Genomic DNA, 27705 nt, shown 5'->3' on the forward strand with positions numbered 1-27705 from the left:
TACTGAGATTATGTGACACTTAAAATGCACACAGGTTGATTTTATTTAACTAATTATGTGACTACTGAAGGTAATTGGTTGCACCATATCTTATTTAGGGACTTCATAGCAAAGGGGGTGAATACATATGCACGCACCACTTTTCCGTTATTTATTTTTTTAGAATTTTTTGAAACAAGTAATTTCTTTCATTTCACTTCACCAATTTGGACTATTTTGTGTATGTCCATTACATGAAATCCAAATAAAACTCCATTTAAATTACAGGTTGTAATGCAACAAAATAGGAAAAACACCAAGGGGGATGAATACTTTTGCAAGGTACTGTAGTTGAAATGGTAAAATTGTAAAATAGAAAAAATATCAGAGAACCGTTTCATTAGTAAACAACATAAATCAGTGCTCCTATTATAAAAAATACTTTCGATTCTATCCATGCAGAATGGACCTCCTTTTATTCTAGACTAAATGTATGCTTGGTTCACAAAATGATCTCTACCCAAATTCTGTATCTTGTTCTCTACCACACTCATCCAAAAGGCGAAAAAGGACAATATAGTAGATTAAAGTGTAAACGTTAATGGAGAGCTCTCACGAGAGGGTGACTTGCATGTGAGGCCAACTTTAGTCAGTGTTATAATCATAAACACCTCAGCCTCAAGCACGAGTGCACAGAGCCATACAAATGGTAGAGAAAGAGGGAGGGAGGCTGAGAAATGGAGTGTGACCAGGGCCGTGTTCATTAGGGAATGCAATAGGAAACGTTTTAAAACAACAATTTTTAAACAACTAGGTGTAACATTTAAACTAGTAAACAAAAATCCAGGACACTCGGATTTACGTTTGGTATGGTTACATAACACCCAAGGTTACTTAAGGCAAAAACGAAAGTAACGTGGTTGGCCCGCCGTATAACGTGAACGTCTAGCAACCCAAAGGTTGCTGTGGACAAGTCCAGGTAGTCCCTCCATGTTCCAGTCCATTTTGTTCAGTTTGGCATCTAATGGACAAAACCCTGTGTTTTGCCTGCATCAACTCAGTTAACACTCAGTGGTTTGAAATCAACTGCTTGCTACCACAGACACTTTCCCTGTGACATCTTCCTTTTCAGCGGAGTCACTCCTAATATCACAAGTGTACATTTTGTAAATCTGGGCTATCTATGTAGGCCTACAGGATGACCTACTCAACCAGGCATCTTGGACAGAGCCCTCTGTTATTTTGTGGTAGTTTGTGTTACAGGGTTGAGGGGTAAGTTCACTGGAAAGGCTGCGAAATGGGAGTCAGGATGTTTCATCAATAATTAACTTCACATTTTTATTACAAGATTTAAGGTGGGCTAATCTTGGTCAGTATCCTGGTAAAATATTTGAAGAGTATCTTAAATTGACACATTTTTGTAAATGATCTGCAGTTTATGTATAATTTCAAAACAGAACAATCATAGAAATGAAAACATACAAAACTGAAAACGAAACAACCTTTGCAACACATACCTTTAGTAAACAAGTGACATTCTAGTAATAGATTAGTCCTAACAGTTAAAGAAAAGTGTGGTCACAGTGACACAATGCCCATTTCTGTCACTGTGACAAAGGCACCAAACCAACCAACCGCTTTCTCAGCCCAATTATTAGTTAAGGGATTTACAGAACTGGTTTAAGTGTGAAACTCCCACTCACACAGATGGCAAAAATATATATATTCATGGAAATCTAATACCTTATTTTCACTTTCAGACAGCCCATAAAAAAATGTAACATGTTTTGTTTCTGTCCTGATACGATAATTATGTCGCTAAGCCTGTTAACTAGGGCCCTAAAATAGAGTGGAGCCAAAAACAGAACAATTCCCTATTATGCTTTAATTTTTTTACAGGACTGCAAGGCATGAGAGGGGAACATGAGTTCTCACAAGCATAATGTTCAATGACCTGACATACCAGACATTCAGCACTGCATCAACATGCACACAGCATGCTGAAGGTTGTGATATGTGAGGCAGCATGCTTTGACATTGAGGAGCTGTTTTTTTTTTTGTTACATACAGACAGTAGAGAATCAGTTAACTCCAATTATAGCCAATTTCAATGATCCTAAAATGTTGCATCCACCACAATGATAAATGTTAAACATACAGAATCACATAATTCATTTACTGCCACTTTTCCAACTACAGTATGTCTGCAGTAAAGGCTTATTTCAGAAGGCTGCGATACATTTACCAATACAGTTACAATTTAGATCAACCATCATTAAGGGCAGTTAGATTACCTCTAGCTAAAAAGGCCACTAAAGGCTTGGCACAGAGGAGTAGAGTTTCTGAATCTCTTTATGAACCCATGAGCGACCGATAACTCATCAAACCATCCATCTTGAGCTCCATTAAGTAGGTTGTCTCCTGTTGTCAGTAGATCAGTGGTGGTGTCGCCCTCTAGTGGCTGGAGGACCACATCACCCCTACAGTCTGCTTCCATGGATCACAGTGCAGTGAGGGTCAACGAGGAAAAAAGGGACACACTATGGGTTCGTTGTGTTCCAACAGTTCCATTTATGTTTAAGATGTGGTCATGTGTAGCCGTTTCCCCGGTTACCAGAGAAACACGGTGAAGACAGTGGAAAAATAACAAGAAAAAAGCAAAAACAGCCAGTCAATGGCTAATATAAATGTACAGTAGAATAAGGCTCAGAGTTAGAGTTAGCGGTTTGATGCAGCAAACCCAGTCATTGTACCAGTTCTTCCTACGCAGTCAAAAAGACGTCCACCTTCATCAAGTCTCGTCAAGCACAGTCCGAACTCCATTACACTTTCAACTCTGTTAGACTTCTTGGCTGGAGGGAGTTGCAGCCAGCACTGGCGTCACAGTGAGAGAAACAGCAGAAAAGTTACATAAAAATGTGTGTAACTGTTTAAAAACAACATGGAGTCTATGGGAGAGGAGGAAGGTCTCCTCCGACAGCCCCAGACCTCCTCACGTCTAAAAGACCGGTAAAAGTGCAGACATACCAGTCTCCCATCCTCTATGCTGTTGACTTTCATCTAGTCTAAGTAAGTTTGATATCCACCATAATCTCAGGTGCACTTCCAACTGTAGGTGTTCCCAAAAATCTGCAGTGACGCCTCCAAACCTGTGGTGGCGCTGTGGATTGCAGGCATTCAGCTTCCCTACAGGAAGTAAGTGAAAGGGCATCTAGCGAGTGGACCGTAGGTCAGCAATGCGTTGGCGTAGATGGGCCATGAACTCAAACATGGTGGCAGCCAGACTCTGGTGGATAAGGTAGCGGGGCAGTCGACCCTGAGACAAAACAAGATCAGACATGAAACTTATTCTGCTTCTCCAGCTGACAGACAATCTATCAAAGCAACAAGCACAAACAAACCATTCTTAAGTGTTTTTTTTTTTTTTTTTTTTTTACATACATACACATATCCTTTAAAAATATATATTTCCATGTATTACTTTCCAACCCCACGACCCCTTCCCTAATTGGAGTAAACTAGTGAAAAACAACGCTTAGGCCTCTACTTCCAGCTTATACATACTATATACATTTTATGGACACAGTCAATTTTACAATAATTCTATTTTGTTTGTTTTTACTCCTGAACTTCCTCTACCCTCAAACTCTCCGATCATTTTCATGATGTCCATCCGGTTTGCTTCTATATGCCTTATCTTTCTAACTGTGCTCTTTCACAAAAGCTCTCAACCTATAACCTATATACTTATTATGGACACAGTATGCTTTACATTAGTTATCTTGTTGTTATTAGTTGTTATTAGTCCCATCCTTCAGCTCCATTCAACACCACCCATCTATCTCTTAACACCATCCATCTTGGATTTCTATTTGCCATATATTTTTCAACTGTACTGTGATGTTTCACAAAAGCTCTGAACCCTTCTATTCTCATAGTTTCTACTGTTTGTAAATTGAAAATATATTTTTTTGCTAAAAGTATTATTATATTATTGATCGATTGACTATGACTTTTCAGATCACCCAGAAGTGCTATCTGCAGGGTTAGCTCCAGGTAAATATTGCAATCCTTTAGCCATTCCTGGACCTGTGTCCAAAAACAAGCTACAAATGGACAGTACCAAAACAAATGATCTAATGATTCTGTCTCTTCGCAGCAAAATCTGCAGAGCTGGGAAGATTGTATCCCCCATATAAATAACATTCTATTGGTAGCAAGAATTTTGTATAGTAATTTAAATTGAACAATTCTAAGTTTTGAATCCGGCGTTGTTTTGCGTATCAGTTCATAAACACTATGCCATGGAATCGGTACGTCAAAAATCTCTTCCCAACTATTTTGCAATCTATATGGGACGGCTGTCAATCCTTTGGTCCTTAAATGAAACTGGTATACTTTTTTATTTATCACAATTTTCTTTAACCAATTATGTTCCTTAATGCAGGGCCGACAGACAAGTTCCTTACTTTTTCCACCTTCCACTTTCCTCTTCCATTTTTGCGGTAATGCTGCAATTATTTGATTGTAATTTTGGGTAGAGCAGACATTTCCATATGTTTTTGTTAGCTGCATGTCCGACATAACTCCACCAGTCCTACCTATGATATCATTTACGAAGCCTATACCTTTTTAAAAACATTTTTTCAAAAAATAATGTTTTTTTATCAATTAGTATATTTGAGTTTAACCACAATATTTGTTGCATTATTTGTTCTGTCATTTCTGGAGGATTAAATTGAAATTGCAACCAACTTTCTATGGCTTGTTTTAGAAATAGTGATATTTGGGAGATGATTTCCTTTTCAAATAACTGAAAGTGAGAGGTTGTAATCTGAATAAAGGGAAAAAGGCCATTCTTGAACATGGGGTGAGACAATCTTACTAATTTGCTAGAGAACCAGTTCGGATTTAAGTATAACTTTTGTATGACTGAAGCTTTTAGTGATAGGTCTAATGCTTTAATATTTAATCATTTCTGTCCTCCGAATTCATATTCATTATATAAATAGGCCCGTTTAATTTTGTCTGGCTTGCCGTTCCAAATAAAATGGAATATTTTTTTCTCATATAATTTTAAAAAACTGTTCGATAGGCGTAGGCAAGACCATAAGCAAATAGGTAAACACTAAAGAGTTAATAAGGGTGATTTTTCCACAAATAGACAGGTATTTACCTTTCCATGGTAGCAAGATCTTATCTATTTTTGCTAACTTTCTATTAAAATGTATTGGAGTGAGATCATTTATTTCATTTGGGATATGTATTCCGAGTATATCCACATCACCATCAGACCATTTTATCGGTAAACTACATGGTAATGCAAATGTTTTATATTTTAGTGATCCAATACGTAATATAGTACATTTATCATAATTTGGTTGTAATCCAGAGAGGTTAGAAAATGTATCTAGATCCTCTATGAGGCTGTGGAGGGATTCAAGTTGTGGATTTAAAAGAAAACATCAATCATCAGCATACAATGGCACCTTTGTTTTTAAGCCCTGGATTTCTAATCCCTTGATATTATTGCTGGATCTGATTTTAATAGCTAACATTTCGATGGCTATAATAAATATATATGCCGATAATATGGACAACCTTGTTTTACTCTTCTTGATAGTTTAAAACCTTCGGAGAAATAGCCATTATTTACTATTTTATACCTAGGGTTACTATACATTATTTTAATCCATTTTATAAGAGATTCTCCAAAATTGAAATGCTCCAGGCATTTATATATAAACTCCAGTTGTACTTTATCAAATGCCTTTTCAAAGTCTAGCAGGCCTGGTTTCCCAGATGTTTCATAGTGTTCTATTGTTTCCAGTACTTGCCTTATATTATCTCCAATGTATCGTCCATGTAAAAAACCTGTCTGATTAGAATGAATAATGTCTGACAATACCTTTTTAATTCAATGCGCTATACATTTTGCATCACAACACTGAAGTGTAAGGGGCCTCCAATTTTTTTTAAATGGACTGGATCTTTATATTTCCCACTTGTATACTGTTTCAGTAATAATGAAATCAGACCTTCTTCTTGAGTGTCTGATAATCTACCATTTACATAGGAGTGGTTAAAACATGCTAATAACGGTCCTCTGAGTATATCATAAAAGGTTTGGTATACCTCGACTGGTATGTCATCCAACCCTGGAGTTTTCCCTGACTTAAAGTCTTTAATTGCATCCAGAATTTCCTCCTCTGTAATTTCACCTTCACATGATTCTTTCTGTATGGCTGTTAATTTTATATTATCAATAGAAAAAAAATCCCTAAAATTAGCTTCAGTTAGAGGAGATGGAGGCAACTGAAACGAAAACATATGCTTAAAGTACTTTGCTTCCTCCTTCAAAATATCATTTGGTGAATCATGGGTGACTCCGTCATTTGTAAGCAGTTTCAATTATTTTTGTTAGCATTTCTATGTTGAAGATTAAAAAATAATTTGGTGCATTTTCCCCCATATTCCATCCAGTTTGTTTTATTTCTATAATATATTACACTTGATCTTTCTTGAATAAGTTTCTCCATTTCTTTTTGTTTTTCCTCTAATTTATTCTGAGCCTCTATGTTACAGTTTTTATTGCTATCTATGTGTTCTGTTAGACCTTCTATTTCCTTTGTTAGTATGGACTCTTAACCTAAATTGCTTTTGTTTTCGAGATGAGTACTGAATTGCATGGCCTCTAAAGGCACATTTAAAGGTGTCCCATACAATAAGGGGATTTTCTGTACGTATGTTATGTCGGAAAAAATCTGTTATAAATTCCTCTGTCCTAGTTAAAAACAAGTTATCATCCAATAGGCTTTGATTACATTTCCAATATCCTCGTCCACGTGGAAATTCAGTAAGTGTAATGTATGCGACAATTATATGATGGTCCGACCGCATTCTGTCCCCTATCAACACTTTTGTAACTTTTGGTGCCAACGAGAATGACATAAGAAAGAAGTCAAGACGACTAGCTTGATTGAGTCTCCGCCATGTATATCTCACTAGGTCAGGATATTGAAGACTCCATAACAGTGTGCTCTTACCTTGAGGTCTGTGTTGAGCACCCAGATAAAGGTACAAACCGAGGGGTTACTGCTGGACTTCAGGACCACAAACCCTCCTGGACCATTCTCACCTCTAGGGAAGAGAAGAGAGAGGGATGGATGGTAGGGAGGAGAGGAGAAGAGAGAGTTAGAGGAGAGGGATGGTAGTATCACATACCGGCTAATTAACTAGCATGAATGGTCTGGTTGACATGATTTGCTTTCAGTATTGTTCCCAGTGAAATGAGGCTGTCTAGAGGCAAGGCCAGACCTGACATAGCGACTGTGCGGAGGCTTGGCGTCATGGTCGGTTGCCATGCCAGCAGAGATGTAGCAGTCTCGTTTGCGTTCCACCCGCCGCACATTCACAAAGTCTCTGAGGGAGACAAGGACATTAATTACTTTTACATGGACAAAACGAGGGTTGGCACCCTATATAAATGGCACCCTATATAATGTACTACTTTTGACCAGGCCCGCAAGAGAAGTGCACTACATAGGGAACAGGGTGGCTGCCATATTCGAGGTAGTCCATGTTGTGTTGAGTTACCTGGCAGACACTACCCCCCCTGCTGCCCCGGAAGAGACATCGTACGACACCAGCGTGTTGTCATCAACCCTCTGGAGGATCTAAAGGAACAAATGAAGAGCAACGTCACCCTTTGGCATCGTACAGGCCACAACAACTTATCTGAATCATAATAAAACAGTTTTCACAGTAGGTTCACTGTATTAGGTTAAGCCTGTTTGTCTGATGACCAGTCATGAGAAAGAGGAGAGAGGATAGTGCAGGTTACCTGGCAGCCAGAAACAGTTTTGTTCCAATGGACCATCTTCTCTGGCTGTAAGATCACCTCCTGGTACACCAGCTCTGCTGGACACTGCATAAAGGCCTGGGAAATACACCACACACAAACCAATAGGTATAAATCCAAACCTATCAAACCGTCCAGGAAGACCACAAATATACGATATATAGCCCAATGTCCCAAATACTTACACCAGACAAGCCACATGTTATGAAAGCAAAGACCATACACAAAATTAAACAGTAATGACAGTGTACCTTGAGAATGAAGGTCTTTCCATGGAAGGGGATCTCCAGTGTGTACACAGAATCCCCCGCGTCCTGACAAAAGGAGAAACAACGTAATTTTAGCAACATCCAGTAAATCGGTCATTATCAAACCCTCGTGTCCACACCACAGACTAACAGCGTACAACACCAAGTAGCTAACCAGAAGCAACTAGAGCACAAGTGTCACTCATTCCATGGAGGGCCGAGTGTCTGCTGGTTTTCCCTCCTCCCTCATACTTGATTGACCAATGAAGGTCACTGATTAGTTAGGAACTCCCCTCACCTGGTTGTCTAGGTCTTAACTGGACACAAATTGAAAGGAAATAACAAAAACCAGTAGACACTCAGCCCTTCACGGAATGAGTTTGACACCCCTGAACTTGAGCCACTTACATTGTTCTTCTGAAACTTCCAGTTCTCCTCCTGGGCCAGGATCTGTTCCACCACAGCCATGGCCTCTTTACCCTGCCTCACCAGCTCCTTCTCCTGGTGGGAGACTGCCCTGCGACCCAGCCCCTCCTCATCCCAGTCCTCCTCAGACCCTGGCCATCATAACACAACCACACACACAGGTAGCATGGAGATTACAGTTAGGTAAGAGACTGTGCAGAGGTGAAACAAAGAGAAAGAGATACAGCAGACATGGAAGATACAGAGACAGACATTGAGAATTACAAGGAGAGAGAGAAATGGAGATGTAGTGTGGTACCTGCAAGGGATTCAGGTGGAGAGTAGAACTGTCCTTCAGACACAGCGCGAGGGTAGATCATGGGAGCTCGCTCCGACGCTGCGTTCACTGCTGCTAGGTAGGCTGAGTGAGACAGAGACCATAAAGAGAGAAGTAAAAGACCACATATCTTCCTCTCCTCTTTGTCCATTCCATTATCCAATGCATCATTCCATCCCTACTTCTGTCCCTCAACTACAACCCACTTCCTCCTTCTGAGGGGATTTCCTTTATCTTTTGCATATTCATGTCCTATCTGGCAAAATGACTGAACAAACATGTCCAGGAGTTTCCGTTGATCCCATTGAAATGTATCCATCTCTCTGTGACTCACCTCTCTCATCACCAGCCTCTACGGAGAGCACCTTGAAGTCCAGGAACCACGTCTCCAGCCACGCCACCACAAAGGATGTGATGGGCAACACGTAGCCAAAGGCATTCTGGGATAGCAGCTGTGTGAGGAATGACATGTCAGTCTGAGACAAATGGTATATATAGGCTACATCCCAAATGGCACCCTATTCCCTATTTAGTGCACTACTTTTGACCAGGGTCCATAGGGGTCTGGTCAAAAGTAGTGCACTATAGAGGAAAGGGTGGCATTTGGGACTCAGCCATACACTTGTGTAGACAGCCATTTGAATAAACACTACTACTTCTGCCATTTCTGAGACATGATGCTGAGCAGTATCTTGACAAAAGCAACATTTTGTCACCTTCCCCTTTGTTAAAAATAAATAGCAAAGAGATTGTAGGGGTGTGTGGGTGCAGGCGTGTAGACACAGGATAGAAGAAAGGCTTAACTCAGATCCTAATAGATTTGAATGTATAATCCCCACCATGCTGAATACACAGTAAAGGTAAACTGCAGACAAACTGACAGTACATTAATGTTCTAATTAAGAGAAGTGAAAATGTGAAGTGGCTCAGAAAACAAACAACTGTTGAGCTCAGTCAAAACTGTTTCTGGTATGAGAGGAGAGGGGGAGGCACTCACATTGGAGAGGATGACTTTGGCTACAAGGAAGGAGCTGGTCACTAGAGTGGTGATCTATGAGAATGAAACACTGTTAAAAACATGAGCATTCACAGCTGGTATTGGGTGGGAGCAGTCAGAACACCACATATGACCACCAGTCCATCTAGGTACCAGTCTGTCTCAAGGAGCTCTCTTACCGCAATGACCCACCAGTGCCTCAGACGCAAGGCAGCATAGCCCAACTGGAGACACAGGAAACGAAACAAGGCAAGGAGCTATGGTGGAGGAAAAAGCCAAACAAGAAGAGAGCAAAACTTCCAAGTTATTTCCGTATCTGATCATGAGAGCTGGCCATGTTGACTTTGCTTTCAATAAAGGCAAGCATCGGCATGTGAATAACCTTGACAGTATGTTCAGTTCATTAAAACGTATGACTTTCTGACCTATTCAAATTATAGCATGACCGTTTACACTCACAAATATGTCAAAGAAGGAGGACTGGAAGTTGTACTTGACAACCTCCAGCTCAAGGCTCTGCCAAATGGAGTTATTGATCTGCAGTGGGACAAAGCAAGAGTTGAACCATATGTAAAACATGCAGCCAGAGGCAAGCTCTTCCTAAAACATACATACATGCATACATACATACCATCATCATCAGGGAACGCTGACATGATGAGAGACAGTAACGGACACACACTGAGAGCAAATAACCTATTAACCTATAACTGTTAACAGCTCTGCTGGGAATCTGACTAATAATCTTGTTGACATTTTTAAAAGGAAGTGGTAAAGAGAGAAGAAGAGCAATACACCGAGTATACAAAACATTAAGAACACCCATGAAAGACTGACCAGGTGAAACCTATGATCCCTTATTGATGTCACTTGTTAAATTAAAAATGCAACTCAATATTAGGAAGGTGTTCTTAATATACACAATGGACATAATGTAGAACAGTGAAAACAAGTACGGAGAGTGATCCTGAGAAAAATAGTCTAAAACAAGGGGCAGAGACCAACAAGTGAGACATGAGAGAAAGCAACAATAGACGAGAGAGTAGAAATAGATTGACAACAGGTGACCTCACATTGAGCTCGATGATCCACAGCAGGGAGATGAAGAGGAGGTCAAATGTGACGAAGAGGCAAAAGGTGCGACGGACGTCCGAGATGACCTTCTTCTCCCCAGGGGGCACCACCAGGTAGTGGGGAGAGGGGAGGGATACAGAGGTGGAGTAGGACGCATTCAGAGAGGCGATGGCAGGAAGGCTCCCCCTAAACTCCCCATTGTCCACTCCGCCCGGCATTCCTACTGAGAGAGGGGTCGATCCACCTGGGACAGAAAGAGGGGGAGTAATGGTGAGGTGTGGCCAGTGAAAGAGTTCGGCTGGTCTCCCAGAAGCAGATTAAGCCTAGTCCTTGACTAAAAAGCTATTTTAATGGAGTATCTGTGTCTGGGAAACTGGCCCAGTGTTTAGGGGTATAAGAAGAGAAAAATCATCACAGGGTAAAAATATTAGAATTCAATCACTTTTTAACAGCATCCCTTTTCATTTCAACAAAACTTTCCATTCATGTTTGCCCATGGAAGAAAGGTCAGAAAGTGACTTTTTGGTACTGAATGCCAAAACATTCAGAAGATGAAGGTGCTCAAAGTTGACCCATTTTGCATACCCCACCATACCAAGAGACATTGATGTCTTCATCACTGGAAAAGATAAACGGTTGCGTTTGCTATAATTTAAAAGCTTACAAACAGTGTTTTCAAACCATTTGACTATTTCTTGAAAAAAAAAGTTACATAAAATGTTATTTTTAAACGCTGATTTCTTCATATACAGTTGAAGTCGGAAGTTTACATAGTGAGGGAAAAAAGTATTTGATCCCCTGCTGATTTTGTACATTTGCCCACTGACAAAGAAATGATCAGTCTCTAACTTTAATGGTAGGTTTATTTGAACAGTGAGAGACATTTACATTTTAGTCATTTAGCAGACGCTCTTATCCAGAGCGACTTACAGTTAGCGCATACATTATTTTATTGAACCCACAACCCTGGCATTGCAAACGCCATGCTCTACCAACTGAGCTACATCCACTGCCGGCCATTCCCTCCCCTACCCTGGACATTCTCTCCCCTACCCTGGACGAGCCTGGATTCGAACCAGGATCTCTAGTGGCACAGCTAGCACTGCGATGCAGTGCCTTAGACCACTGCGCCACTCGGGAGAGACAGAATAACAACAAAAAAATCCAGAAAAACGCATGTCAAAAATGTTATAAATTGATTTGCATTTTAAATGAGGGAAATAAGTATTTGACCCCCTCTCAATCAGAAAGATTTCTGGCTCCCAGGTGTCTTTTATACAGGTAACGAGCCGAGATTAGGAGCACACTCTTAAAGGGAGTGCTCCTAATCTCAGTTTGTTACCTGTATAAAAAGACACCTGTCCACAGAAGCAATCAATCAATCAGATTCCAAACTCTCTCCAAGGATGTCAGGGACAAGATTGTAGACCTACACAAGGCTGGAATGGGCTACAAGACCATCGCCAAGCAGCTTGGTGAGAAGGTGACAACAGTTGGTGCGATTATTCGCAAATGGAAGAAACACAAAAGAACTGTCAATCTCCCTCGGCCTGGGGCTCCATGCAAGATCTCACCTCGTGGAGTTGCAATGATCATGAGAACGGTGAATAATCAGCCCAGAACTACACGGGAGGATATTGTCAATGATCTCAAGGCAGCTGGGACCATTGTCACCAAGAAAACTATTGGTAACACACTACGCCGTGAAGGACTGAAATCCTGCAGCGCCCGCAAGGTCCCCCTGCTCAAGAAAGCAAATATACAGGCCCGACTGAAGTTTGCCAATGAACATCTGAATGATTCAGAGAAGAACTGGGTGAAAGTGTTGTGGTCAGATGAGACCAAAATCGAGCTCTTTGGCATCAACTCAACTCGCCGTGTTTGGAGGAGGAGGAATGCTGCCTATGACCCCAAGAACACCATCCCCACCGTCAAACATGGAGGTGGTTATGCTTTGGGGGTGTTTTTCTGGTAAGGGGACAGGACAACTTCACCGCATCAAAGGGACGATGGACGGGGCCATGTACCGTCAAATCTTGGGTGAGAACCTCCTTCCCTCAGCCAGGGCATTGAAAATGGGTCGTGGATGGGTATTCCAGCATGACAAATACCCAAAACACACAGTCAAGGCAACAAAGGAGTGGCTCAAGAAGAAGCACATTAAGGTCCTGGAGTGGCCTAGCCAGTCTCCAGACCTTAATCCCATAGAAAATCTGTGGAGGGAGCTGAAGGTTCGAGTTGCCAAACGTCAGGCTCGAAACCTTAATGACTTGGAGAAGATCTGCAAAGAGGAGTGGGACAAAAAAAAATCCCTCCTGAGATGTGTGCAAACCTGGTGGCCAACTACAAAAAACGTCTGACCTCTGTGATTGCCAACAAGGGCTTTGCAGCCAAGTACTAAGTCATGTTTTGCAGAGGGATCAAATACGTATTTCTCTAATTAAAATGCAAATCAATTTATAACATTTTTGACATGCGTTTTTCTGGATTTTTTTGTTGTTATTCTGTCTCTCACTGTTCAACTAAACCTACCATTAAAATTATAGACTGATCAGGTCTTTGTCAGTGGGCAAACGTACAAAATCAGCAGAGGATCAAATACTTTTTTCCCTCACTGTACACCTTAGCCAAATACATTTAAACTCAGTTTTCCACAATTCCTGACATTTAATCCTAGTAAAAATGCCCTGTCTTAGGTCAGTTAGGATCACCACTTTATTTTAAGAATGTGAAATGTCAGAATAATAGTAGAGAGAATGATTTATTTATGTCATCACATTCCCAGTGGGTCAGAAGTTTACATACAGTCAATTAGTATTTGGTAACATTGCCTTTAAATTGTTTAACTTGGGTCAAACGTGTCAGGTAGCCTTCCACAAGCTTCTCCCCCCATTCCTCCTGACAGAGCTGGTGTAACTGAGTCAGGTTTGTAGGCCTCCTTGCTCGCACACGCTTTTTCAGTTCTGCCCACAACTTTTCTATAGGATTGAGGTCAGGGCTTTGTGATGGCCACTCCAATACCTTAACTTTGTTGTCCTTAAGCCATTTTGCCACAACTTTGGAAGTATGCTTGGGGTCATTGTCCATTTGGAAGACCCATTTGCGACCAAGCTTTAACTTCCTGACTGATGTCTTGAGATGTTGCTTCAATATATCCACATAATTTTCCTTCCTCATGATGCCATCTATTTTGTGAAGTGCACCAGTCCCTCCTGCAGCAAAGCACCCCCACAGCATGATGCTGCCACCCCCATGCTTCACGGTTGGGATGGTGTTCTTCGGCTTGCAAGCGGACCCCTTTTTCCTCCAAACATAACGACGGTCATTATGGCCAAACAGTTCTATTTTTGTTCCATCATACCAGAGTACATTTCTCCAAAAAGTACGATCTTTGTCCCCATGTGCAGTTGCAAACCGTAGTCTGGCTTTTTGATGGCGGTTTTGGAGCAGTGGCTTCTTCCTTGCTGAGCGGCCTTTCAGGTTATGTCGATATAGGACTAATTTTACTGTGGATATAGATACTTTTGTACCTGTTTCCTCCAGCATCTTGACAAGGTCCATTGCTGTTGTTCTGGGATTGATTTGCACTTTCTGCACCAACGTACGTTCATCTCTAGGAGAGAGAACGCTTCTCCTTCCTGAGCAGTATGACGGCTGCATGGTCCCATGGTGTTTATACTTGCGTACAATTTTTTGTACAGATGAACGTGGTACCTTCAGGCGTTTGGAAATTGCTCCCAAGGATGAACCAGACTTGCGGAGGTCTACAAAAAAATTCCTGAGGTCTTGGCTGATTTATTTTCATTTTCCCATGATGTCAAGCAAAGAGGCATTGAGTTTGAAGGTAGGCCTTGAAATACATCCACAGGTACACCTCAAATTGACTCAAATTATGTAAATTAGCCTATCAGAAGCTTCTAAAGCCATGACATAATTTTCTGGAATTTTCCAAGCTGTTTAAAGGCACAGTCAACTTAGTGTATGTAAACTTCTGACCCACTGGAATTGTGATACAGTGAATTATAAGTGAAATAATCTGTCTGTAAACAATTGTTGGAAAAATTACTTGTGTCATGCACAAAGTAGATGTCCTAACCAACTTGCCAAAACTATAGTTTGTTGACAAGAAATTTGAAGAGTGGTTGAAAAACGAGTTAATGACTCCAACCTAAGTGTATGTAAACTTCCGACTTCAACTGTACTCATACATTACATGGCCAAAAGTATGTGGACACATGTTCATCGAACATCTCTCATTCCAAAATCATGGGCATTAATATGGAGTTGGTCCCCCCCTTTGCTGCTATAACAGCGTCCACTCTTCTGGGAAGGCTTTCCACTAGATGTTGGAACATTGCTGCTGGGACTTGATTCCATTCAGCCACAAGAGCATTAGTGAGGTTGGGCGATTAGGCCTGGCTCGCAGTCTGCGTTCCAATTCAACCCAAAGGTGTTCGATGGGGTTGAGGTCAGGGCTCTGTGCAGGCCTATCAAGTTCTTCCACACCGATCTCAATAAACCATTTCTGTATGGACCTCGCTTTGTGCACGGAGGCATTGTCATGATGAAACAGGAAAGGGCCTTCCCCAAACTGTTGCCACAAAGTTGGAAGCACAGAATCATCTAGGATGTCATTGTATGCTGTATCGTTAAGATTTCCCTTCACTGGAACTAAGGAGCCTAGCCCGAACCATGAAAAACAGCCCCAGACCATTATTCCTCCTCCACCAAACTTTACAGTTGGCACTATGCATTGGGGCAGGTAGCATTCTCCTGGCATCCGCCAAACCCAGATTCGTCCATCGGACTGCCAGATGGTGAAGCGTGATTCATCACTCCAGAGAACGCATTTCCACTGCTCCAGAGTCCAATGGCGGCAGGCATTACACCACTCCAGCCGATGCTTGGCATTGAGCATGGTGATCTTAGGCTTGTGTGCAGCTGCTCGGCCATGGAAACCCATTTCATGAAGCTCCCGACAAACAGTTATTGTGCTGACTTTGCTTCCAGAGGCAGTTTGGAACTCGGTAGCGAGTGTTGCAACTGAGGACAGACAAATTTTAGGCACTTCAGCGGTCCCGTTCTGTGAGCTTGTGTGGCCTACCACTTCACGGCTGAGCCACTTCATAATAACAGCACTTACAGTTGACCAGGGCAGCTCTAGAAGGGCAGGAATTTGACAAACTGACTTGTTGGAAAGGTGGCATCCTATGACGGTGCCACGTTGAAAGTCACTGAGCTCTTCAGTACAGGCCATTCTATTGCCAATGTTTTTCTATGGAGATTGCATGGCTATGTGCTCAACTGTATACACCTGTCAGCAACGGGTGTGGCTGAAATTGCCAAATCCACTAATTTGAAGGGGTGCCCACATACTTTTGGCCATGTAGTGTTTGTTGTAGCTTAGACCCTATTTCACGTCATTTGAGATTTTTGTGTTCTGCCCGCCATCGGTTGAGACTCAACATGCTCTTGAATACAGGGTGGATGTCACTTCAATCATAGAAATAGAATTCATAGAATGGACCTATCCCTTCAGAGCACTGCAATTTAGTTGATACACCATTGAAATGTAAATGTTAACTAATTATTACCTCAGGAGGCTGAAGACATTTGGCTTGGAACCTAAGACCCTCACAAACTTTTACGGGTGCACCATTGACAGCATCCTGTCGGGCTGTATCACCGCCTGGTACGGCAACTGCACCGTCCGCAACCGCAGGGCTCTCCAGAGGGTGGTGTGGTCTGCCCAACGCATCACCGGGGGCACACTGCCAACCCTCCAGGACATCTACAGCACCGGTGTCACAGGAAGGCCAAGAAGATCATCAAGGACCTCAGCCACCCGAGCCACGGCCTGTTCACCACGCTATCATCCAGAAGGCGAGTTCAGTACAGGTGCATCAAAGCTGGGACCGAGAGACTGAAAAACAGCTTCCATCTCAAGGCCATCAGACTGTTAAATAGCCATCACTAGCCGGCCTCCACCCAGCACCCTGCCCTGAAATAGTCACTGTCACTAGCCGTCTACCACCCGGTTACTCAACCCTGCACCTTAGAGGCTGCTGCCCTATATACATAGACATGGAACACTGGTCACTTTAATGATGTTTACATACTGTTTTACCCATTTCATATGTATATACAGTATTCTAGTCAAGGCCATCCTATTCAACTATTGCTGTACATATACTATTCTATCCTACGTATTCTTCAGATATACTACATATTCTATCCACATACTGTCTATACATCCCATCACAAACACACATATATTTATTTATACTCAGGACTCTGACATGGCTCGTCCTAATATTTCTTAATTCCATTCATTTACTTTTGATTCGTTTGTATTGTTAGATATTACTGCACTGTTGGAGCTAGGAACACAAGCATTTCACTGACATCTGCTAATTATGTGTATAGGCAACCATTAAAATTAGATTTGATCATCATCAATGATGATGTTCTATTCTAGACAGAAGATCATACAAAATGATTGCCTGATGATCTTATCAACTTTCCAATACCCTGTTTGTAAGCTTTTAAATGATATCAATCTCAACCGTTTATCTTTTCCAGTGATGAAGATATGGATGTCTCATGGTATGGTGGGGTATGCAAAAATGGGTCAACTTTGAGCACCTTTATCTCTTGGATGTTTTGGCATTCAGGTCCAAAAGGGTAATTTCTGACCACTTCTACCATGGGCAAATATGTATAGGTTTCGTTAAAATCAAAAGGGGTGCTGTCAAAAAGTGGTTGAATTCAAATGGAAATACCCCACAAGGAAAACTTAACACAACACAGTGTTTTCAGTAAAAAGGCAGCGCAAGTGCATACATGCACGGAAAGGGTAAAGATGATAGATTTTGTCAATCATCAAGACTTGATCGTCACTGTGATGGCAGGCCCCACCCTCTAATAAAGTAAACACAAATCATTGGCCTGTTAGAGATAACAATAAATGCTGTTGATTTATCCGATTCTGAGTAGGCCTATTTACAGTATTGATTAGCATAGAATGCATCAATTTGCATTGTGGTTGAAGACTCACTGAACACATTAGGCTAAATTACCCTCATACAGACAAACAACTTAATCCTGAGATCTGGCCTGTGTACCGTCAGCCACATTACATAAGTGACCAAGTTGACTGAGTTATGACTCAGACAGAGTCATATCAAAACAAGTCGACACAAATCACTGCATTAGAAATGGTACTAAAACTGGACAGAAACTAGGGTATATAAAAAAAATATAACGTTAGCTAACTAGCTACAGACAGTAGATTGCTAGCTAACCAGCTAGCTAGCTGACAGCTAAACTGAAACTGGCTAGCTACAACTGGCTTAGCAATACATGCAGGTTCCGTTTCCGTCCACACATGTACAATTAGTATATATAATACTGGGGGTAATATTTAATTGATACAGGCTTGCATAACAAGTGGAGAAAACAACAGTGTTAGCGCTGTCTTTAGCATTAGCTAGCTAATAACATAGCCACAGTATACACCCCATTCTCATGAATATATTACAATTAAACATAAATACATAGGATACAAATTTCACATCTGAACAATGACCACACGAAATTGGTTTGAATTTAATAAGGGAAAACTGTAGTCCTCAGCCTTTAACTCACCTGATTTAGTACATCATCATCGACGAACTTATCTTCCGGGAATACTTTTACATGAAACGGGTCACTATCTCACTTCCGGTTTAGACTTGTGGTAAACTGGCTTTAATGTCTATGGTGGTACGATGTAAGCTATTTGTTTTTCATCTGACAACAGTAGCAGTAGGCTACTTAAGCTACGTTTGGCTTACAAGTCCAGACAAATGCAATATTAAAGGACCTACCATTATATTTGTCTATTGTTGCAATAATTTGTCACTCCAAATAAATGAATTAGCCTACTTTCTAGGAAGCCTGTTTTGTAATTTGTCATCAGCTGACTTTGCTAGTTTGGTTTTCCAAGCGGGTGTTTTCTGACAAGCTCCACTTGACCAACATACCATCTGAGAAGCAACCAAACAGAATTCCAAGGATCAGAATTCCTTCTGGAATGTGGATCATGGTCATTCATTCAATCATGGGCTGTGAAATACGGACCACTTGTGGAAAAAAAATTTGTGGTGGGGTAGTACCCATAATTAAGGCCATATATTTTTTTTAATAAAAAAAACAACAACTCATTTTCTAAGTATATTTTTAAAGTTTTAGGATTAGTTTCACACACCAGAACAAACCGAATCCCTTCATCCAAGCTGTGTCCTTGTGTATTACTGTGACGATTACTTTTTATGTTCATCACAGATCCACAAGGAATGCAGGCATGAGCGCACAAATACACACGCACACACACCAGTGGATGCTGCTGAGGAGAGAACGGCTCATAATAATGGCCGGAACGCGCAAATGGAATGGCATCAAACACCTGGAAACCATGTGTTTGATGTATTTGATACCATTCCACCTTATTCCGCTCCAGTCATTACCACGAGCCTGTTCTCCCCAATTAAGGTGCCACCAACCTCCTGTGACACACACACACACACACACACACACACACACACACAAAGTCATTTCAAATAAGGAAAATGTGTTTATTTAGATATTGTTATTGTTGCTCACATTGAAATGTCTACATCTTTAACAAGTACAGAAAAAAGAATGAAAACAAAAAGTGAAATAAAGAAGAATAGTGTGGATTAGAGTTCAGTCTTTCCATGGCACTCGTCTATTGACCATGGAGGATAGAGAGACTTAGAGAAGGAGAGGATGCTCACTCCAGCCAGACAGTGAGAGAATGGAGGGAGTAGGTGCCATATGTCCCAAAACGTTAAAGGGCTGCCCAGCCCAAACACCCAGGCAAGAGAAAAGAGCATACAAAAGTTCAATTGTCCAACAAAAAGAGAATCAAAACAATTACATTATATTAACAGTTGGTGCACATTGAGACATTCAACTGTGACTATCAAAATGTATTCAGCTGACCCAAGCAATCCTTTAGTTGGAGAACAGATGTGATAGAAATAAAGAAAACTGTTTATTAGACTGACATTATCAATGAGTACATGATGAAAATGACATTCTGAAGGTGAATATTTAAATATTCAAATGTGTTATTCCATTTCAGCAGGAAGAGAGAGACAGAGATTCACCATGTATTTTATTGTCTGTATTGTTTTTCATGAGAATAAGAAAAACACAGTTATCCAAGCAATGACTGAAAGGTTACTAAACATTGTGATAGCTGTTCAACAGAGAGAGACCATATACAGTGGGGGAAAAAAGTATTTAGTCAGCCACCAATTGTGCAAGTTCTCCCACTTAAAAAGATGAGAGAGGCCTGTAATTTTCATCATAGGTACACGTCAACTATGACAGACAAAATGAGAAAAACATTTCCAGAAAATCACATTGTAGGATTTTTAATGAATTTATTTGCAAATTATGGTGGAAAATAAGTATTTGGTCAATAACAAAAGTTTCTCAATACTTTGTTATATACCCTTTGTTGGCAATGACACAGGTCAAACGTTTTCTGTAAGTCTTCACAAGGTTTTCACACACTGTTGCTGGTATTTTGGCCCATTCCTCCATGCAGATCTCCTCTAGAGCAGTGATGTTTTGGGCCTGTCGCTGGGCAACACGGACTTTCAACTCCCTCCAAAGATTTTCTATGGGGTTGAGATCTGGAGACTGGCTAGGCCACTCCAGGACCTTGAAATGCTTCTTACGAAGCCACTCCTTCGTTGCCCGGGCGGTGTGTTTGGGATCATTGTCATGCTGAAAGACCCAGTCACGTTTCATCTTCAATGCCCTTGCTGATGGAAGGAGGTTTTCACTCAAAATCTCACGATACATGGCCCCATTCATTCTTTCCTTTACACGGATCAGTCGTCCTGGTCCCTTTGCAGAAAAACAGCCCCAAAGCATGATGTTTCCACCCCCATGCTTCACAGTAGGTATGGTGTTCTTTGGATGCAACTCAGCATTCTTTGTCCTCCAAACACGACGAGTTGAGTTTTTACCAAAAAGTTATATTTTGGTTTCATCTGACCATATGACATTCTCCCAATCCTCTTCTGGATCATCCAAATGCACTCTAGCAAACTTCAGACGGGCCTGGACATGTACTGGCTTCAAATCAAATCAAATCAAATCAAATGTTATTGGTCACATGCGCCGAATACAACAGGTGCAGACGTTACAGTGAAATGCTTACTTACAGCCCTTAACCAACAGTGCATTTATTTTTAACAAAAAAAGTAAAAATAAAACAACAACAAAAAAAGTGTTGAGAAAAAAAGAGCAGAAGTAAAATAAAATAACAGTAGGGAGGCTATATATACAGGGGGGTACCGGTGCAGAGTCAATGTGCGGGGGCAAAAGCAGGGGGACACGTCTGGCACTGCAGGATTTGAGTCCCTGGCGGCGTAGTGTGTTACTGATGGTAGGCTTTGTTACTTTGGTCCCAGCTCTCTGCAGGTCATTCACTAGGTCCCCCCGTGTGGTTCTGGGATTTTTGCTCACCGTTCTTGTGATCATTTTGACCCCACGGGGTGAGATCTTGCGTGGAGCCCCAGATCAAGGGAGATTATCATTGGTGTTGTACAGTGGGGAAAAAAAGTATTAAGTCAGCCACCAATTGTGCAAGTTCTCCCACTTAAAAAGATGAGAGAGGCCTGTAATTTTCATCATAGGTACACGTCAACTATGACAGACAAATTGAGAAAAGAAAATCCAGAAAATCACATTGTAGGATTTTTTATGAATTTATTTGCAAATGATGGTGGAAAATAAGTATTTGGTCACCTACAAACAAGCAAGATTTCTGCCTCTCACAGACCTGTAACTTCTTCTTTAAGAGGCTCCTCTGTCCTCCACTTGTTACCTGTATTAATGGCACCTGTTTGAACTTGTTATCAGTATAACAGACACCTGTTCACAACCTCAAACAGTCACACTCCAAACTCCACTATGGTGAAGACCAAAGAGCTGTCAAAGGACACCAGAAACAAAATTGTAGACCTGCACCAGGCTGGGAAGACTGAATCTGCAATAGGTAAGCAGCTTGGTTTGAAGAAATCAACTGTGGGAGCAATTATTAGGAAATGGAAGACATACAAGACCACTGATAATCTCCCTCGATCTGGGGCTCCACGCAAGATCTCACCCTGTGGGGTCAAAATGATCACAAGAACGGTGAGCAAAAATCCCAGAACCACACGGGGGGACCTAGTGAATGACCTGCAGAGAGCTGGGACCAAAGTAACAAAGCCTACCATCAGTAACACACTACGCCGCCAGGGACTCAAATCCTGCAGTGCAAGACGTGTCCCCCTGCTTAAGACAGTACATGCCCAGGCCTGTCTGAAGTTTGCTAGAGTGCATTTGGATGATCCAGAAGAGGATTGGGAGAATGTCATATGAAACCAAAATATAACTTTTTGGTAAAAACTCAACTCGTCGTGTTTGGAGGACAAAGAATGCTGAGTTGCATCCAAAGAACACCATACCTACTGTGAATCATGGGGGTGGAAACATCATGCTTTGGGGCTGTTTTTCTGCAAAGGGACCAGGACGACTGATCCGTGTAAAGGAAAGAATGAATGGGGCCATGTATCGTGAGATTTTGAGTGAAAACCTCCTTCCGTCAGCAAGGGCATTGAAGATGAAACGTGGCTGGGTCTTTCAGCATGACAATGATCCCAAACACACCGCCTGGGCAACGAAGGAGTGGCTTCGTATGAAGCATTTCAAGGTCCTGGAGTGGCCTAGCCAGTCTCCAGATCTCAACCCCATAGAAAATCTTTGGAGGGAGTTGAAAGTCTGTGTTGCCCAGCGACAGCCCCAAAACATCACTGCTCTAGAGGAGATCTGCATGGAGGAATGGGCCAAAATACCAGCAACAGTGTGTGACAACCTTGTGAAGACTTACAGAAAACGTTTGACCTGTGTCATTGCCAACAAAGGGTATATAACAAAGTATTGAGAAACTTTTGTTATTGACCAAATACTTATTTTCCACCATAATTTGCAAATAAATTCATAAAAAATCCTACAATGTGATTTTCTGGATTTTTTTTCCTCATTTTGTCTGCCCTAGTTGACTTGTACCTATGATGAAAATTACAGGCCTCTCTCATCTTTTTAAGTGGGAGAACTTGCACAATTGGTGGCTGACTAAATACTTTTTTTCCCCACTGTATGTCTTCCATTTCCTAATAATTGCTCCCACAGTTGATTTCTTCAAACCAAGCTGCTTACCTATTGCAGATTCAGTCTTCCCAGCCTGGTGCAGGTCTACAATTTTGTTTCTGGTGTCCTTTGACAGCTCTTTGGTCTTGGCCATAGTGGAGTTTGGAGTGTGACTGTTTGAGGTTGTGGACAGGTGTCTTTTATACTGATAACAAGTTCAAACAGGTGCCATTAATACAGGTAACGAGTGGAGGACAGAGAAGACTCTTAAAGAAGAAGTTACAGGTCTGTGAGAGCCAGAAATCTTGCTTGTTGCAGGTGACCAAATACTTATTTTCCACCATAATTTGCAAATAAATTCATAAAAAATCCTACAATGGGATTTTTTTTCTCATTTTGTCTGTCATAGTTGACGTGTACATATGATGAAAATTACAGGCCTCTCTCATCTTTTTAAGTGGGAGAACTTGCACAATTGGTGGCTGACTAAATACTTTTTTCCCCACTGTACAGCTAAGTTGGTTAAAACGTCTTTACACAGGAAATATTTAAACAAACAGACGACCAAACAATACGATTCTGATTCTGTATACAAAATGAATACATTTTTCTTCCTCACAAAAAACTACTTTTACAAAAGCATGGCATCCTCACATACACCCAGAGTACATCATTGACACAAATACCTTTGATGGGCACCAAAAATAACTTTAAATGCATCACAAATTAATGTTTAGAATACATTACAAATCTAGATCATTTCAATTATATAGATGCATATTATCTGAAGGCCTATGCAGTGCACAGTCTATTGTATATAAATCAATATTGATAAATACTTGTATACTGGTTAAATACTGGTTATTCTACATCCCCTATCTTGCCACAAGATGGCAGTAGCTGCTCACTTCTTCCAAGGACAATATCTCAATATGATTACGCTGCAGAGATATTTGGAACACATGATACAGGTCTTTGTGATTTTGAAAGGAACTCATATGGGAGTCAGTCTGTATTATCATATCTGCACAGTAATGGAGAAGCTTTAGAATATAGTCTGAACCGATAGTCAGAGACTGATGAAATCTCCTCTGTGTGTGTGTGTGTGTGTGTGTGTGTGTGTGTGTGTGTGTGGGTGTGTGGGGGGGGGTGCACTATACTGAAGCTGTTCATCAGCATTTGTCCATGTACAGTTATTTTGAGTGTCATGTGTAGTTATTAAAGAGCAAAGTAAGAAAGTGAGAAGTGAATGTTCCCCTGACATGGAAGAGAAGACTAGTTTTGCAGTGAGGGACCTCAAGGTCAGAGTGACCTTGGTGACCTTGCCCTATCTACTAGTCTCATTAGTTCTAAGGAGAAACTGGGGCTGCAGTCTGCTCTTTATGACCTAGTGTTGTAGCACTCCTCACCTCTTCATAAGGGTCATATCTAGTATTTATATGCAATCATTATATCCTCTCTCTCTCTCTCTCTCTCTCTCTCTCTCTCTCTCTCTCTCTCTCTCTCTCTCTCTCTCTCTCTTTCTCTCTCTCTCTCTCTTTCTCTCTCTCTCGCTATGTGCATAGAAGCAAAACAGTTGTATTTACACTCAATCATTCACACATCTGCAACCATCCGTCTCTCCCTTTATTTGTTTTTGTTCAAAGTTGTCTTAAAACTTTACACTTTTGCGCACTTTCTTTGCCTTCTCCTCTGACTTTTCTTCCGTCTTTTCCTCCTCTTTCTCCTCTCCTTTCTCTTTCTCTTCCTCCTCTTCCTCTTCCTCCGGCTTCTCTGATTGGTCTATGGTGCTGGTCGCTTGGGGATCTAAGGAGACAAGAGGTGATGTCAAAGAACAGCAGTACACACGGGTCTCCTTCGAATCAAACCACTAACCTTTTACACAAGGAAGCTTGATGACTACTTAGATTTGTGTATTTTGATGTTGTATAAAAGACATGCAGGGAAGGTAAACCAACAACACTAGGGAAAATAGGTTCATCAATTCATGGGACATCATAATAACTCTACTCCAAAACCAGTCTATGGTAATCTGGTTCTACCTGTCATTTTCCTGGTCAGGCATGTGCCTCCTGTGAGTGTGTGTGAGAAGTACATGTGTGTGCACATATGGGTATATGGTATACAGGTCTGAATCATACCAGTGCATATGAAAGTGACTTCTGTATAAATGTGCATGTGTATGCAGGCCTAATTAAGCAATTGCTCAGTGATGATAATCACTGTCTACTTCAATGTATCTTTAAGAGTCCCTGTCTCTCGATGTGTGACACTACAGCTACTCTGTAGCCGTGTTGCGTTCAAACTACAGATTTATTGGAAAATGATGACAGTAACAGCCAATGAAACAGCGTTAACGATGCTACAGGAGGGATTTCATTAGGAAGCTATGCCATCTGGGCTGGCAGCCCAGCATCAGTACTGATGGCCACAGAGAGAGCAGATAGACTGTTAGCCTGTTAGCCATGGCATCTCTGGCCTCTGACTGGCACAGGGCAGGATGGGAGCTCAGGGAGGTCTGCCTGGTGGAGTGATGCTAATATGTGGCTAATATAACACCACTGCTACTTGTTTGTAGAGAAGTGTTTATCTGAGGCCCTGCTGTTTAAAACCATGAAGGTGGCATAGTGCGTTCAGCCCATTTGACTTAAAAAGTGGGCACTGAATAACAACGGCTGTACACACAGCTAAACATGTACAGCGAGGTTCTACCATTGGTCAAGCATCAATGCAACTATTTATATGAGTGAGTGTATATAGTGTGTTACTGGTTGACAGTGTATGGGAATCCCTATCTCACCAGCAGCTTTGGTGGGGAATCTTCCTCCCTTTCCTCATGACAGGGGTAGTCGTTGTACTCCTCCCCCTCAAAGGGGGTCTTCAAGGGGGGGGTAGACACCCAGGTTCTGCATGTGTGCCTCAGCCATCTTCTGACGGCTGGACGCACACATACACATACACAGGATACACAGGAACACACACAGGGACAAACACAGGGACAAGGGGAGAGAGGGATAGGTTGTTTTGGGTTTACCAGGATTCAACACTGTCAACGTTACCATGCTTCATACGGGCTTTCAGATGCATGCCAGACAGACAGATAAGCAGCCAGCAAGCCAACCACCAACCCAGACAGACAGACAAATTGAGAGGCAGAATAGCCAGCACTCATGTTTTGTAGTTTGTTATGGATTGGTATTATACATCCTTTCTCTTTCCCGCATTTGTTTTTATCCTTTAATTTCTCTTGTCTGGTCCTCTGTTCTCTTGCTCTCTAAACAATGCTGACTCACCCCGTTCTCTCTCTCAATCCTCTCTGTCTAGGTCACCTTGGCCTCTCTCTCTCTCTCTCTCTCTCTCTCTCTCTCTCTCTCTCTCTCTCTCTCTCTCTCTCTCTCTCCTCTCTCTCTCTCTCTCTCTCTCTCTCTCTCTCTCTCTCTCTCTCTCTCTCTCTCTCTCTCTCTCTCTCTCTCTCTCTCTCTCTCTCTCCTCTCTCTCTCTTCTCTCTCTCTCTCTCTCTCTCTCTCTCTCTCTCTCTCTCTCTCTCTCTCTCTCTCTCTCTCTCTCTCTCTCTCTCTCTCCATGAGCCTGGCTGAGCTAATTGAAGGATGGAATACTGATACAGGAACACAGACTGGGTTATTATAATAACGCTCTACACTCTACACGCACACAGTAATCCCCCTTTAATGAACATCTACTGACAAGCCTCCAAATAGATTTTTTCTGGTCATACTAGCTTACTTACTCTACGTTTATGGCTCTGCATGCAGCAACAAGTATGAAGCAACATTTAGAACTGTGTGTGTGTGTGTGTGTGTGTGTTTGTGTATGTGTGTATGTGTGTATGTGTGTGTGTGTGTGTGTGTGTGTTTGTCTATCTGAAGCTGTATACGCTCCTTTGGTAATCCTGGATGATCCAGAGCTGCACAGACTCACACTCAATGTCTCACAGCTGTCACACTCCTCTAATCTCTCTCTCTCTCTCCTCTCTCTCTCTCTCTCTCTCTCTCTCTCTCTCTCTCTCTCTCTCTCTCATCTCTCTCCTCTCTCTCTCTCTCTCTCTCTCTCTCTCTCTCTCTCTCTCTCTCTCTCTCTCTCTCTCTCTCTCTCTCTCTCTCTCTCTCTCTCTCTCTATGTGCATAGAAGCAAAACAGTTGTATTATTTCTATAGAAGAAATCCCTCTTGCACGTATATAATGTATGGTACGTATCCTAATAAAGAGACAAACTGATTGACATGAGTTGCATTAATTTGTCACATGCATCTTACCCCACTTCCCCCATTTCACGAATAATATATGCAGAGGCAACAGTACAGTCAAGCAAGGTAAACACAGTGTGTGTATCATGCAAATAAATTCATTAAAAATCCTACAATGTGATTTTCTGGATTTTTTTTCCTAATTTGTCTGTCATAGTTGACGTGTACCTATGATGAAAATTACAGGCCTCTCTCATCTTTTTAAGTGGGAGAACTTGCACAATTGGTGGCTGACTAAATACTTTTTTTCCCCACTGTACTCATACCTTTCAGGATGGTGGCTGATACACATTTGGTTGACTCGCTTGGGCTTCAGTACCCCAT

At 41.6% G+C, this 27705-nt stretch overlaps 2 protein-coding genes across 2 annotated transcripts in view; both read right to left on the bottom strand.

Moving 5' to 3' along the window:
• Positions 1-1298: 1298 nt before the first annotated feature.
• Positions 1299-18609, bottom strand: LOC311104268 (stAR-related lipid transfer protein 3-like). Its single transcript, XM_084146055.1, has 14 exons — positions 18549-18609; positions 10901-11145; positions 10287-10364; positions 10007-10084; positions 9828-9881; positions 9165-9282; positions 8813-8914; positions 8497-8645; positions 8092-8154; positions 7823-7918; positions 7576-7655; positions 7297-7401; positions 7026-7119; positions 1299-3295 (listed from the first exon to the last, which is right to left on the bottom strand). Exons 2-14 carry the CDS (start codon positions 11117-11119, stop codon positions 3191-3193), a joined length of 1341 nt encoding a protein of 446 aa, XP_084002181.1. The 5' UTR covers positions 11120-11145; positions 18549-18609; the 3' UTR covers positions 1299-3190.
• A 6258-nt stretch (positions 18610-24867) lies between these two features.
• Positions 24868-27705, bottom strand: part of LOC311104273 (protein phosphatase 1 regulatory subunit 1B-like) — a 34918-nt gene continuing 32080 nt past the window's right edge. The window contains 1 exon segment of the mRNA XM_084146062.1: positions 24868-24923. The gene's annotated coding sequence lies outside the window, so the exon portion shown is untranslated.

The sequence above is a fragment of the Coregonus lavaretus genome (assembly GCF_964263955.1).
Source record: "Coregonus lavaretus genome assembly, chromosome: 28".
NCBI lineage: Eukaryota > Metazoa > Chordata > Actinopteri > Salmoniformes > Salmonidae > Coregonus > Coregonus lavaretus.